The 11,695-nt window shown below is 56.3% G+C and overlaps 4 protein-coding genes across 4 annotated transcripts; 2 read left to right on the top strand and 2 right to left on the bottom strand.

The window, feature by feature from the left end:
* Positions 1–5: 5 nt before the first annotated feature.
* On the top strand, positions 6–767 carry BDY17DRAFT_184478 (uncharacterized protein). The gene has a single exon (XM_033729946.1). The coding sequence runs from the start codon at positions 123–125 to the stop codon at positions 600–602; it is 480 nt and encodes a 159-aa protein (XP_033587770.1). The 5' UTR covers positions 6–122; the 3' UTR covers positions 603–767.
* A 594-nt stretch (positions 768–1,361) lies between these two features.
* BDY17DRAFT_184476 (uncharacterized protein) lies at positions 1,362–2,071 on the bottom strand. The gene is made up of 2 exons (XM_033729945.1): positions 2,028–2,071; positions 1,362–1,833 (listed from the first exon to the last, which is right to left on the bottom strand). Exon 2 carries the CDS (start codon positions 1,824–1,826, stop codon positions 1,524–1,526), a length of 303 nt encoding a protein of 100 aa, XP_033587769.1. The 5' UTR covers positions 1,827–1,833; positions 2,028–2,071; the 3' UTR covers positions 1,362–1,523.
* A 1,194-nt stretch (positions 2,072–3,265) lies between these two features.
* BDY17DRAFT_254541 (uncharacterized protein) lies at positions 3,266–6,136 on the top strand (the record flags this gene model as incomplete). The annotated part of the gene is made up of 1 exon (XM_033731442.1): positions 3,266–6,136. The coding sequence occupies one exon, from the start codon at positions 3,266–3,268 to the stop codon at positions 6,134–6,136; it is 2,871 nt and encodes a 956-aa protein (XP_033587768.1).
* Positions 6,137–6,350: 214 nt separating this feature from the next.
* Positions 6,351–10,922, bottom strand: BDY17DRAFT_254148 (ras GTPase; the record flags this gene model as incomplete). The annotated part of the gene is made up of 2 exons (XM_033731404.1): positions 6,351–7,100; positions 7,218–10,922. 2 exons carry the CDS (start codon positions 10,920–10,922, stop codon positions 6,351–6,353), a joined length of 4,455 nt encoding a protein of 1,484 aa, XP_033587767.1.
* Positions 10,923–11,695: the final 773 nt, after the last annotated feature.

The following is an 11,695-nucleotide window of genomic DNA, read 5'->3' as shown; positions in this document are numbered from 1 at the left end:
CAAGTCCAACTATTGAGGCGCGAGCGTCCCGTGGACAGAGGATATGGGGTCTGTACCATCCCGCCGTTGACTGCTTGGCTGTGTGCAGGACAGTCGGTCCACGTGATTGCATTGCTCCGGGCATGCCGCATTGTGCGATGCGGCGACGAGGTGCAAGCGCGTTGGTGCTTATCGGTCGCACGCAATACGGGACAAGAGATGGCATTCGCCTGTCTTTGCCCAGCACGCAAGGGATGCGTCTTTTTGTGGCCCGCATGGATGTTCTCTATTGTTACTGCTTGGGGGAGCGCGGAAGGATCCTGCAAGGCAGCCTTTTATCGAAAACGGAAAGCGGGCTGTATGCATCCAATAGTGTGCCCCAGGCAGCAAAGGATTCCTGTGCAGTTCGTCGGCGATGCTACCTCACCTCACAAGAGCCCCACGACCGCGATCCACACACAATGCCTGCGGGGCTGCTCCCGGCTGCCCAATCGTATCGACTGGGTATGACCGTTCGCTTGTCTTGCACATATCGGGATGCAACTTGCCTGATGATGGTGCCGCTCTGGCTGCCGGTGAGACTGCTAGGGCATAACGTCACAGTGCGGAGCGAAGGATGCTAGGATGCAAACTGCCAAATCCTGGTGGCGGTGTCTTTCAATCCCGATCAACAATCCTCCGAAGCTCCTCGCTTTCCGGCTTTAAGTCCGAAAACCCGGATTCGTTGTGGAGGGGCGAACGGGTTCCTGCGTCGACCGGCATCCTTATCCTTCTTTCTCGGGAGCCTATTGTCTGTCTTAACCTCCCAGAGCCTTGCCATCATCACATCTCGAGTCTGCGCGGAGCAGTGCTTGGTGGCTACACGCTTCGTCCAGATCTCGGTACAAACACGATCGGTGGGGCACCAAGAAAAACGGTCTGAACGGCCGCCTGTGCATTGACCTTTTCTGACATCACATCTGTGATCGGTGGTTTCTTAGGCATGATGAGCCGTGCGCAATTGTGATTGACACTTCTGTGACACCCGGCCGGGCCCGGTCTGGAATACAGACCTTTAGAAGTGTGTCATTTGAATCGGCATCGATAGTTGAGTGAACACAGTGCTCGAGGCGAGCGCGCCCTAGCATCATCGTGCAGAAGCGAATTCGTAAAGCTCTACATGTCTTGAGATGAATACCGATATCTTTGATTTCGGTGCTTGACGAGGCCTTGGAGTGCATGGCGAGGATGCAGATGTCAGCCTGATGCTGATGCTGTTGAATCAATGCGCCGTGCGAAGACTCCAGTCTTCGAGCTCATCAGCAATACCGCATGGCATCTTACTCGGCGACTGGTAACCACAGAGCGCTTCGAACTTCTCGCCTGCCTTTGGGCATTCTCGTATCCATATGCTCATTGCTATTGCGCCGTTTCCTGCACGACGATTCTGAGGCTCGGGTCGCAGATTGCTTGACCTGACTGGACTCGCAACTCTCGGCGCAGTGGAGAGGCCAATCCGTGCCCCGCCTCATGATTCACTGGCAAAAGATATAACCCAAGCGCCATCATCCTGAACTGACGGGCGGAATGATGCCCACCTCATCGCCCTCTTTCAGGGCCAAGCTGCCGTCGGCACGGTCTTTCTTAGCCACCTCTTCCTCCATGTCCACATACTCCAAGTTGACCGTGACAGCAGAAGAGTCCAGCACCTTCTCTCTCAACCCGGGATACTTTTGATCGAGCACATCGAACAGCATATGAAAGGCTAGAGGAGCAGGGAGGAAGTCATGGTCTTTGCGGGTGTACGAGGAGGCCGCGGCGAAGTAGAGGATGGTGAAGTGCCCGGCTGGAGCTTTCGGAGTCGACATCGTCGCCCTGCAGAGACCACGTTAGCTTGAGCTCCTCTCTCTCTCGTTGGTATGCGCGAATCGGAGGAGGATGTGGTAGAGGATCAGATGTCTGCTTAATAAGTTGTTCTACAGATGCGTACAAGACACATTCGGGTAATACATGCTATAAGGTGAATCATCACGTTGGAGAATGGGGAGATAGGAAAGACTGGTACTCACCTCCGATGCTTGACGGGTGGAAAGGGTCAGGAAGAAAGGTGGTGGAGGTGTCATGGAAAAATGCACTTGCGGCGAAGTTCGGAAGTCTTGGCATTGGACATCATCCATCATCGCTCTTGCCTTGTCCGACCAAAACACAACTTTCATCCAGCCCCGGCGCACGCATGAGGTGCGCGGTAATGTTCCCTGTGTACAAGACGGTTCAACGCCAACCTCTCAATCCCACCTACATCTGCCTCTCCTGTCGTTTCCGGTCCCGCAAGCGCGAAGAGCAGCACCACAGGCTTGTAGAGCAGCAACGCGCTCTCGAGGAACGTCGTCAACGCAAAAGCAAGGATCGCGTGGCCAGATCAGCGGAGCGTGCAGCGAAGAAGTCTTCCAATGATACCCAGCCGTCGTACGAGCCCATCCGGGGTCAATACTTAGGCAAGAGCAGGAAGGAAGATGAAGCGCAGATATCGCCTGAAGCCATCAACGCTTCGCGCAGTCTCTCACCGACGATAGATGAAGGCGTCACATCTCGAGATTTTGGTTTGGGTCACCGCACTCTGCGTGAAGATGCGCAACGCTACGCAGGCATAAGAAGCCGGCTCATCAGATATGGGAGGTCCACTACAGAAGACGCAGTGCGTGCTGCTCTCGAGGATGTGCTCGATCTTCATCGAGCCGGTGCGGAGGAAGCTGAAAGCAACGACTTGAGGATAAAACAGTACCCATCTGCATCCGGACCCTCCACAATCGAGGACACCACGGCGCATGTATCCTTCGACAATCTGCTCGATCTTCATCGGGCCGGGGCGGAGACGGGTGTGCTTCCTAATGAGCCCAAGCATATTTCTGGGCTTGTCTCAGCAAGGCCTCTTTCAAGTGCTTGGCGATCTGCGCATATCAACTATCGTCCTTTCGCGAAGGGCGTGATGCAACAATCTCGACTCCTTCATTCATCACCTGAATCCCGACAGCAAGCCATAGCAGCGCGCGAATCAGACGTCCACCCACCACATCCTCCTGGATTGGATCAAATTCAGGAGAAAAGTACGTCGATTCGAGCTCAACTTCGCCAGTGGCAAAAGCTCCATGGCCACCAAAAAACAATGCTTGACGACGGCGCAGACTTGGATCAAGCTGTCGACACAGATGGCGTGATGAATCACTTGACACGACTCCCACTGGATAGCCGCGCTTTCAAAGACCACACACTCGAAGCGGAAGAGGAACGCCAAGCAGAGGCTCACTTCATGCGATCGTCAGATGAAGACCCAGATGGCGTGGCAATCGACACTCGCTGGCTGAGACCTGGTGACCTCGTGGAGCTTGAATTCAAGACCAAAGAGACTGAAAGTATCGTCGCTGTCTTCGTGCGGGCATCGGGCATGTTTGGGCAATTCTTCACCATGCACGGTCGATGGGTGTATCTTCTCGACCGGTGGATCCAGTACAGCGTTCCGGGCTGGATATCAACCGATCTCATTGACCCGATCATCCCCTATCTGCCCGAATCCAAGACTATTGAAGAAATCGAAGAGCTGGCCGAGCAATCCTACACGGAGGACCTTGCCGTACCCCGAAGTGCGGCCGCTCCTCTTATCAGCAAGATGGTCCAGTTCCACACGGAATCGTTGGAAATGTATCGCCGCCACGCCAGCGTACTAGACGATGCTCACAAGATTCTCTCGCACGACACCGATCTACGGTACGGATCGTTGACGTCAGCTGCAACAACGCTACTCAATGTACCCCGGCAGCAGCTGTCTGATACTGCTTTGTTCACGGTCCGCAAAGCACTAGCCAGGGCCGGCTTTGGTTTCAACGTGGACGCACGCTCTCATCGAATGACGGGCTATATTCAGATCCGTAGCAAACAGCAGGTCAGCATGGTATCCCAAGTACGCGGCTGGATTCGGGACTGGCAAGACGACCTAGCCCGCCGAGTCGCGACTGGAAAGCAAGGAGGCGCGCGAGCTGGCGGAGCCAATCGCACATCAGAGACAGCGACCTACATCTATAGTTTCCTGGAGAAAGCCAAAGCGATCGTCATGAAGAGCCGAGAGGACCGCGATATGACTCCTTATGGCAATATCGGACCCAGCAAAAAGCGCTTCCCCATCACGTCTGAGCAGGGGTCTCTGAAGATCACTTTGGAAGAGCAGTTCAATTGGCAAGATTGGCTCATTATCCGGTTCCTGGAGACGTGGGCTTGCGTGAATGGCTTCCTCGGATTCCCTCGACTCCAATCTTTGCCGCCGCTTTTGCTCCAAGCCATGGGTTTGTACACTCAGATTCCACTCAGCACGAGTACAGGCATCCTCTTTCTGCAGGAGATCGGCACACTCATGCCCCACGAGAATCGGGTACGCTTCGATGAACATCTTCTCCTGCCCACCAGCCAGCATTCCAAGCCGCTGCAGCAACTCCAATCCACGTTGGCCCAGATGGGATCTCAGAAGTCGCACCACTTTGCGGATTCCATGAAGGATATTCGGCACGATTGGCAAGACTTGCCAGTCTACTGTGTGGACAAAATTGATGCTCACGAGATCGACGACGGCATCAGCATCGAGCGAGCGGGCAGTGACCAATGGTGGGTACACGTGCACATTGCGAACCCAACGGCCTTCTTCGGACCGGAGCATCAACTAGCAAGAATGGCGAGGCATATGGGCGAGACTATTTATCTCCCCGAACGAGCGCACGCCATGCTGCCGGCCTGGGTTTCGGATTACCACTTCTCTCTCGGCAAGGATCGACCATGCTTGACCTTCAGTGTCAAAATGGACCTTGAAGGCAACACCTTGGATCAGCGGGTTCGAGCGGGAATAGTGCGCAATGTAGTGCGCTTGACACCGGAGGAGGTCGGCGAGGCAATTGGAGCGCAGTCGCATCCGGAAGACAAGGTTGTGGTAACCATTGGGGGCGAGGTCCCTGCAAAGCCGCAGAGGAAGAACCCAGTGCATAGTCTCCCCAGCAGCCACGCCGAGGCATTGAAGACGCTGTATCACCTGGCCGACAAGAGAAAGGAAATCCGCAAACGAGCGGGTGGCATCTTTTTCGACATGCAACGGCCCGATGTGGAAGTGTGGGCGAGTTGGAAGGGCCCCGGGCTTGGATGGGAGCATCCATATCGGAAGGGTGCTCGGCGAGTGGAAGGCGACCCGATCATCCGCGTGACCACGAAGAAGACGGTGAACTGGTTTCAACCCGTAGGCGCATCTGCCAACGTGCTGGTGCAAGAATTCATGCTGCTGGCCTGCGACACGGCGGGCAGCTGGTGCGCGCAGCGCCAGATCCCCGCCCTTTTCAGAGGCAGCGTAAAGAGGCCAGACACCATCGATAGCGCGACATTTGTCCGGGACGTTTTGGAGCCGGCGGCCAAAGAATCGAGCGATGGTATCCCCCCGCTCCATCTGGGCATTGCGCACCTCCAAACCCTGGGAGGCACCACCCTCCAAACCACCCCTTTCCGCCATCGCTTACTCGGCCTGGACTCGTACTGCAAGGCCACCAGCCCACTGCGCAGATATGCCGACATGATTCTGCACTGGCAAATCGAAGCGGGGCTGCGCGAAGAAGCGCGCACAGGCCGAAGCCTCATCACCAACGACGCCAAAGCCGACCGCAGCTTCCTGCCCTTCAGCCATCGCAGCTTGAGCGCCATCATGCTCGGCCTGCAACCGCGCGAAAGACTCATCACCAGCGCCAAAGCAGCCGGCCAGAACTTCTGGATCACCATGCTGCTCTTCCGCGCTTTCCACTTCAACGAAGGCCCCCTGCCCTTCTACACCAAGGCCTTCCCCACCAACCCCGACGGCACCACCAAACCGCTGATGCGCGTCTTTCTGTCCTCCGTCGCGCTCAACGATCGCTTCAGCGTGTCGGGTATCTGCCTGGACTTGTCCATCCAGACCACTATGCTGCGGCCAGAGAGGTGCGGGCTCGAGCCGGCGCAACATGGGGACGTGTGGGAGTGCGAGATGGAGGAGGTCAATGTGTATCGGAGAGGTGTGACCGCGCGGCCGGTGAGGCTGGCGCATCGGGAGGAGCGGCAGGTGCCGGATGAATATCGGGTGGGCAACCTGCGGCATACAAAGAGTCGGGCTCAGCAGTCTTGATGTGACTGCCCTCCACAGGTTGGCATCGCCGGCAAGAAAGCAATCGAAGAGAGGCAAAGCCCAGATAAGAGTGTTGTAAAACTATACTCGTTTGTACGCATACTGAACTGCGTCTACACCGTATACGAAACGTGATTTGTGCACTCAATCGGCCGCACCTCCAATTCTTTTTCAAAGGACCACCCAATCACGAAAAGCTCTCTCCTTCCACCCTTCACTCATCGCGGTAAAACTTCTTAAACACCAAATGCAACAGCAAATTCACCGCCAACTTGGCCCCCCCGCCCGCCTCCTCAAACACCACAATCGCATTCTGATTGTCGTACTGCGCCTGCAGCAGATCGTCCAGCAGCAGATTCGCGCTCGCTCCAGGCAACATCAGACTCCCCGAGCTGCCCTCAAGATGGAAAACGCCCACCTCGTCGGAGCTGATGACCACGTTCACCTGTCCCCATTGTTCAAGGGGATAGCCAGGCCATTGCAGCAGCACGCCCTTGTCGGCCAGCTGGCGCGCGGAGTACTTGTAAGAGCCGAACTTCGGTTGGCGACCGGCGCGCTCGAGTTCGCGCTCGTGGTTCCATTGCTTGGTGAAGGGGAGCAGGAATTTATGCTTCGCGCCCTTCTTGTTGGCCAGCGTGTGCAGGCACTGCTCGATGTAGTCGTTGTAGGACTTGAGCTGGTCTTCGAGGAAGTCGGCCTTGGCGTCGAGTTGCGACAGCGTGGCGCGCGTGCCTTCGATTTCGCGCTGCCGGTCGAGGCGCCGCCGGTGCTTCTGCCGGATGTCGGAGGCGAGCGCGTTGAGGAGCTCTTGGTAGTTGTCGTGCCTGCTGACGCGGAACTGGGCGGGGATGCGCGGTTGTTCGAGGGCGAGGATGTTCTCCAGAGCGCTGGATTTCAGCTCGGCGTAGGTCATGCTTTGCAGGTCGAGGAGGTCTCTTCGGTCTTCGGAGCAAGTTGATGGCACCTCGGAGTAGACAGATTGCGTTTTGGCGCCGCGGAGGGAGCCGCGAGGGTCGAAGAAGGAGTTTTGCCGCTTGGGAAGCTTCTTGTTGCGATTCTGCTCTGCCAGCTCCTCTTGCACGAGTTGGATCCAGCGGTCGGCATCTTCGTGGCTGATCGGACGGAGCAAAATCTCCATCAGATTGGCGCCGGATTGGACTTTGATGACGTACAGCACCAGTCGCTTCGTTGCCGTGAACAAGGCTCTGGCGTCTGCGTTCGGGTCCTCTTGGACGGTGTACCTGCTCTTCAACGTGAGTGTGATTTCACCACCACTCACGGCCCCACTGAGATCGCTCTCATTGCTCTTTGCCGAGCCCAGGTCAGCCAGCAGCTCCTTGATCGGGTCATCTCTCGCGGATGCCACAGCGGACAGGTTGTCCGCGACGAGGTTGTGCAGCGCGAAGATGTCTGCCAATTTGATATACAACGTCGGCTTAGTCTTCGCATACAAATCGCTGAATTGATCCGCATCGAAATGCTCATCCAAGCTCGGAACGTCCAGAACTCGGTTCAGGCATTCATGCCAGCGGTCCAGAGACTCCGACATCCAGCTGTTGAGCGGCTGCAGGTACAAGTTTTCAGTGCTGAAGAGTCTTCCAGCGGCGACTTGGCTGAGGACCGTGATGATTTGACCAAGATTGCGCTTGTGCGCAGGACTCAAGCCTCGATCGACAACACCCCAGAGTTCCGGCTCTTTCAGGGCAGGTAGTAAGAATGTCTTCCAAAGCCAAGATCCCATCTGCATGGCGAGCTGCGCGGGATCATCACGTTGGAAGTGCTCGCACAACGCGCGGTACTGCTCGGCCATGAGATAGCGCAAGCCATACGGCATGCGGTGCAGCGTCTCTTCGAGCGAAAGGAACCAACTATCGCACAGGTCGCGAAGGTCCTGCAGATGCTCGACATACTTCGGCCGAACATCCGCCTCTCGAATCACCACTTCGCGTGGCAGGTCTCGTGGGCGTTCAGATTGTCGGCCGGTAGAAAGCTCTTCATTGTTCAGGATCGCGCGGTAAATTTGCAACGGGTCGCTTTCGAGGTCCAAGTGATCCTGGGCGCAGATCCCCTCCTTGACAAGCCCGCCGAAGAGACTCTTGAGGTATGCCCGATCCTTGGGACTGCGGATGTAGCTCATCAGCAGCCGTTGGTAGAAGGCGCCGCTTTGCAACCTTAAGTATTCTTCCAAGTTTTGAGATTGTGAGATGGTGTTTTGCGCACTTGCCGCCATGAGCTTGAGGAGGAAGTACTCCTCGCGACTCTTCTGCGCATATCCAAAGAGCGTCATCATCAGGCGCTCCAGGTTCTTGCCATCCTTCTCGGCCAAACCACGAGCAGTCAGCTGCTGACACAGTCTCGCCAGATACTGCGATTGGGTCTGCAGCATGAAGAACAGCTCCTCGTAGCCGGTGAGTTTCTTCCGAGATGACTTGTTCAGGGCTTTCAGATCGAGGCCACTGCTCCCACCCGGGATGACCGCTCCACTTCGAAGCAGCTGGCTTGCAGAGCCGCCAAAATGCTTCTGATGCTTGACGACCTCATCCAGCGTAATCTTGTTCTTCACGAGCAAGGCGATCTTCATGTCCAGGCCTTCGACATAGCTTTCGACCAGTTCGTTCCGCCTCACGCTCTCAACGACTTGCTTCCTCAGTCTGTCAGCCTCGAGTTCTGATTCAAACTCCAGGGTCGAGTCCGTCAATAAGTGGAGATGTCGTCGGACCACGGGTAAGGGAGGATTCTTCCCATTCACCAGCGACTTATAGCTCTCGCCCTGCTGCTTCGCACGCACGAAGGACTGGAGCTTGATGACCTTTTGCATGTTTTCGTGGTAATGTTGAAGCTTGGTCTCGAACTGCGATCGGACGACGAATGCTCGGGCTGCCGCCTGGAGGTGAACAATCGCGTCTTCATGGTCTTCAAGAGCAGCAAGTAGAGTCCCGATGTTGCTTCGGACCATCATGGCCCGGATGAGCGCTTGTAATTGAGTGATCCGGTCGTCTTCTTTCTCCATCTCCACGAGCTGCTCGAAGATACGCTGTCGTTCAAGGTATGCCCTCGCCAGCGATTGCAAGTCAGTGATCTTGCTCTCTTGCTTTTCCAGGCTTGCGAACTGCTTTCCTATGCGTCCTCGTTCCAGCATTCCACGCGCGAAGGATTGCATCACCTTCACATTTGCGTCTTGCTGGCGTAGGCGCTCTTTGAGCACTCGCTGCTGCATTCTGACCTGCGATGCTTTGGTGACAGCCTGCAGTTTCGTAATGCCAGCTTCTCTGCCCTGGAGTGCGCCGATAGTCCTTGCTTGTCGAAGTCTGACCGCCAGCCCTCGCGCCGCGCTCTGGATGTCCGTAACGGCATCATGGTGTCGTTGAATCTGTGCATGTCTGGTTTCGTGACTCTTTCGCAGTAGAAAGCCTCTTGCTGCAGCTTGGAGGAGAGCCATTTGCTTCTCAACCTCCACGTCGTGCGTCTCTTGCCAAAGGTCACCAGCCCTCCACCGGCCCAAAGCACCGCGAATCGCAGCTTGTAGCTCGCGAGTACCATTGCTCTGCTTCTGCAACTGAGTCTTAATCTGTTGCGTCTGCGCTCTGTCTTGCCTTCCACGCCACAGGCCTTGTACTTTGACCACCGCAGCCTGATTTCTCGCCCAGTCCATTTGCTTCCTTTGCTGTCGCCTCCGGAACAGGCACCCCTTTGCAGCAGCCTGGAATCTCCGAGTAGACAGATCCATTGCATATCTGAAATCGAAGATCTCCCGCGCAAACCCGCCACGGGCCTTTGCCTGGAATCGCGCGATGCTTTCTTCCGCATCCCACAGATCCTGCATCATACTGCCGAGCCGCAGGCGGACGAGGGCACCGCGGACCTGCGATTGAAGATCCAGGATCACGTCTTCCTGCTCAGCAAGCAGCTCTTCGGGTGTAGGTTCCGGCTCGGGTTCGGGTTCTTCGATTTGCATTGCCGCTTTCATGCCACCGAAATTGGGCATCTGTACACCGCTGCGATCAATGCCCTTCTGAGTCTCTTCCAGTTCGTGCTCCTCGAATTGGAGTTGGCCGACGAGATTGCCAATTCGGAACTCCACTATCCCTTTGCGGTAGAGCAGCCATGAGAGCGCGTGGATACAGTAGATGACTTTGGGGATATTCTTCTTTTCGTAGAGATCCACAAGTTCGAAGCGGAAAAGTTCGGGAAGTTCAACCTGAGCCAGAAAACGGAAGAAGAGAGCGATGTTGTCGGAATGGCGAAACTGCAGGCGCGGTGAACGGAATATGCGCATCGACCCCAGAGCAGGTTGTTGGTCTACCGGCAAACCAGTGGAAAGGCGGACAACGACTTCGGCGAGGGTCACTCCGTCTCGTAATGCCTCCTCTAGTTGTACGATGGGAGGAAGCTCCATGGGTTCCAGCACGTCCTGGATCCAGTCTCGTGCCTCTCCGATATGGCAGAGGTATTCGTATGCTTGAAGGTGCTTCCGCTGAGTCTCCATCCATCGCGTAGACGCGTATTGGCTGGAGAAGGAACATTGTTGTTTGGCGTTGGGCTTGACGGACCCTGTCCGTTGTAATCGCTTCCGGCCGGCCATGCCCACCACCTGCTCTTCCTTTGAATGAATCCCGAAATCTTCACTGCCCTCCTCCGAGGCCATCTCGCTCAAGTGGCGGAATTGCGGTGTAGAGGACTTCTCTAGCTTTGCGAGATCTTCTCCATCCAAGTGTGGTGCGCTTATGTCTGTCTTGGAGGAAAATCGCACATGTCCGTCCTTTCGGGGTCGGGTACTCGCGCGCATGGAGTCCGACCTTGATAGAGTGGCCAGGCTGTTCTTGCTTTGGGGAGAAATTGGGCTTGTACTTCTTGGACGCTCGGGCTCGGGCGGCAGAAGAGCATCGGTACTTCTCCCTCGATAGTGGGACGTAGGCTTCGGCGGAGGGTCCATGGTGCGGTGTTCTTGGCGACTCAGTGGCCGGAAGCTCTGCGCTTCCTCGTTTTCCTTGCGGCTGGGATATGTGGACGTGGACACTGCGAATCGTGGGGCAATGTCAGGCGCCCCTCCTTGCAGTACGTTCCTAGCGACGGGTTTCAGAGCGGCGCGGCTTTCGCTTCGCCCAATTCCGGATCGCCAGTCGTCGTCCTTGACCTTGCGCGGGCTCACGTCCATTGTTTGAGCGCGCTTGTGAGACGGCTTGGAGCTCTGTAGATCTTGTTGGGTCTGCTCACGCTTCTCCCAGGCGGCGAATGCGGAGCTTTGCTTGACTGGTGACTCGGATCGGTCCCGTTTTGCGCCCACTGCTGCTCTTGCCCTATCTACGAATGGATCGCTTGCAGGGTCGTATGAGGGGTATGCTCCATGGCTGTCGCTGGATAATGTTCCATGCAGTGATGGGATGACGCGGTTCTCGGTATCGCTGTCGGTGGAGCGTGTCGAGAGAGTGTGTCGAAGCGGCGAGCTCTTGACCGGGGAGTGATCGCGCCGGTTGTGCGGAGGTGATGGCGACCCGTAGGCCGTGTAGGAAGGCATCTTGCAGCCAGCACTACTCCTTCCGAGGGGAAGAAACGAGTGTC

Source organism: Neohortaea acidophila, assembly GCF_010093505.1.
Source record: "Neohortaea acidophila strain CBS 113389 unplaced genomic scaffold BDY17scaffold_8, whole genome shotgun sequence".
Taxonomy (NCBI): Eukaryota; Fungi; Ascomycota; class Dothideomycetes; order Mycosphaerellales; family Teratosphaeriaceae; genus Neohortaea; species Neohortaea acidophila.
This window is presented reverse-complemented; position numbering and strand designations above follow the sequence as displayed.

Coding starts and splice junctions, on each gene's coding strand:
- BDY17DRAFT_184478 (XM_033729946.1), top strand. CDS start 123: ATGCCGCATTGTGCGATGCGGCGACGAGGTGCAAGCGCGTTGGTGCTT.
- BDY17DRAFT_184476 (XM_033729945.1), bottom strand. CDS start 1,826: ATGTCGACTCCGAAAGCTCCAGCCGGGCACTTCACCATCCTCTACTTC.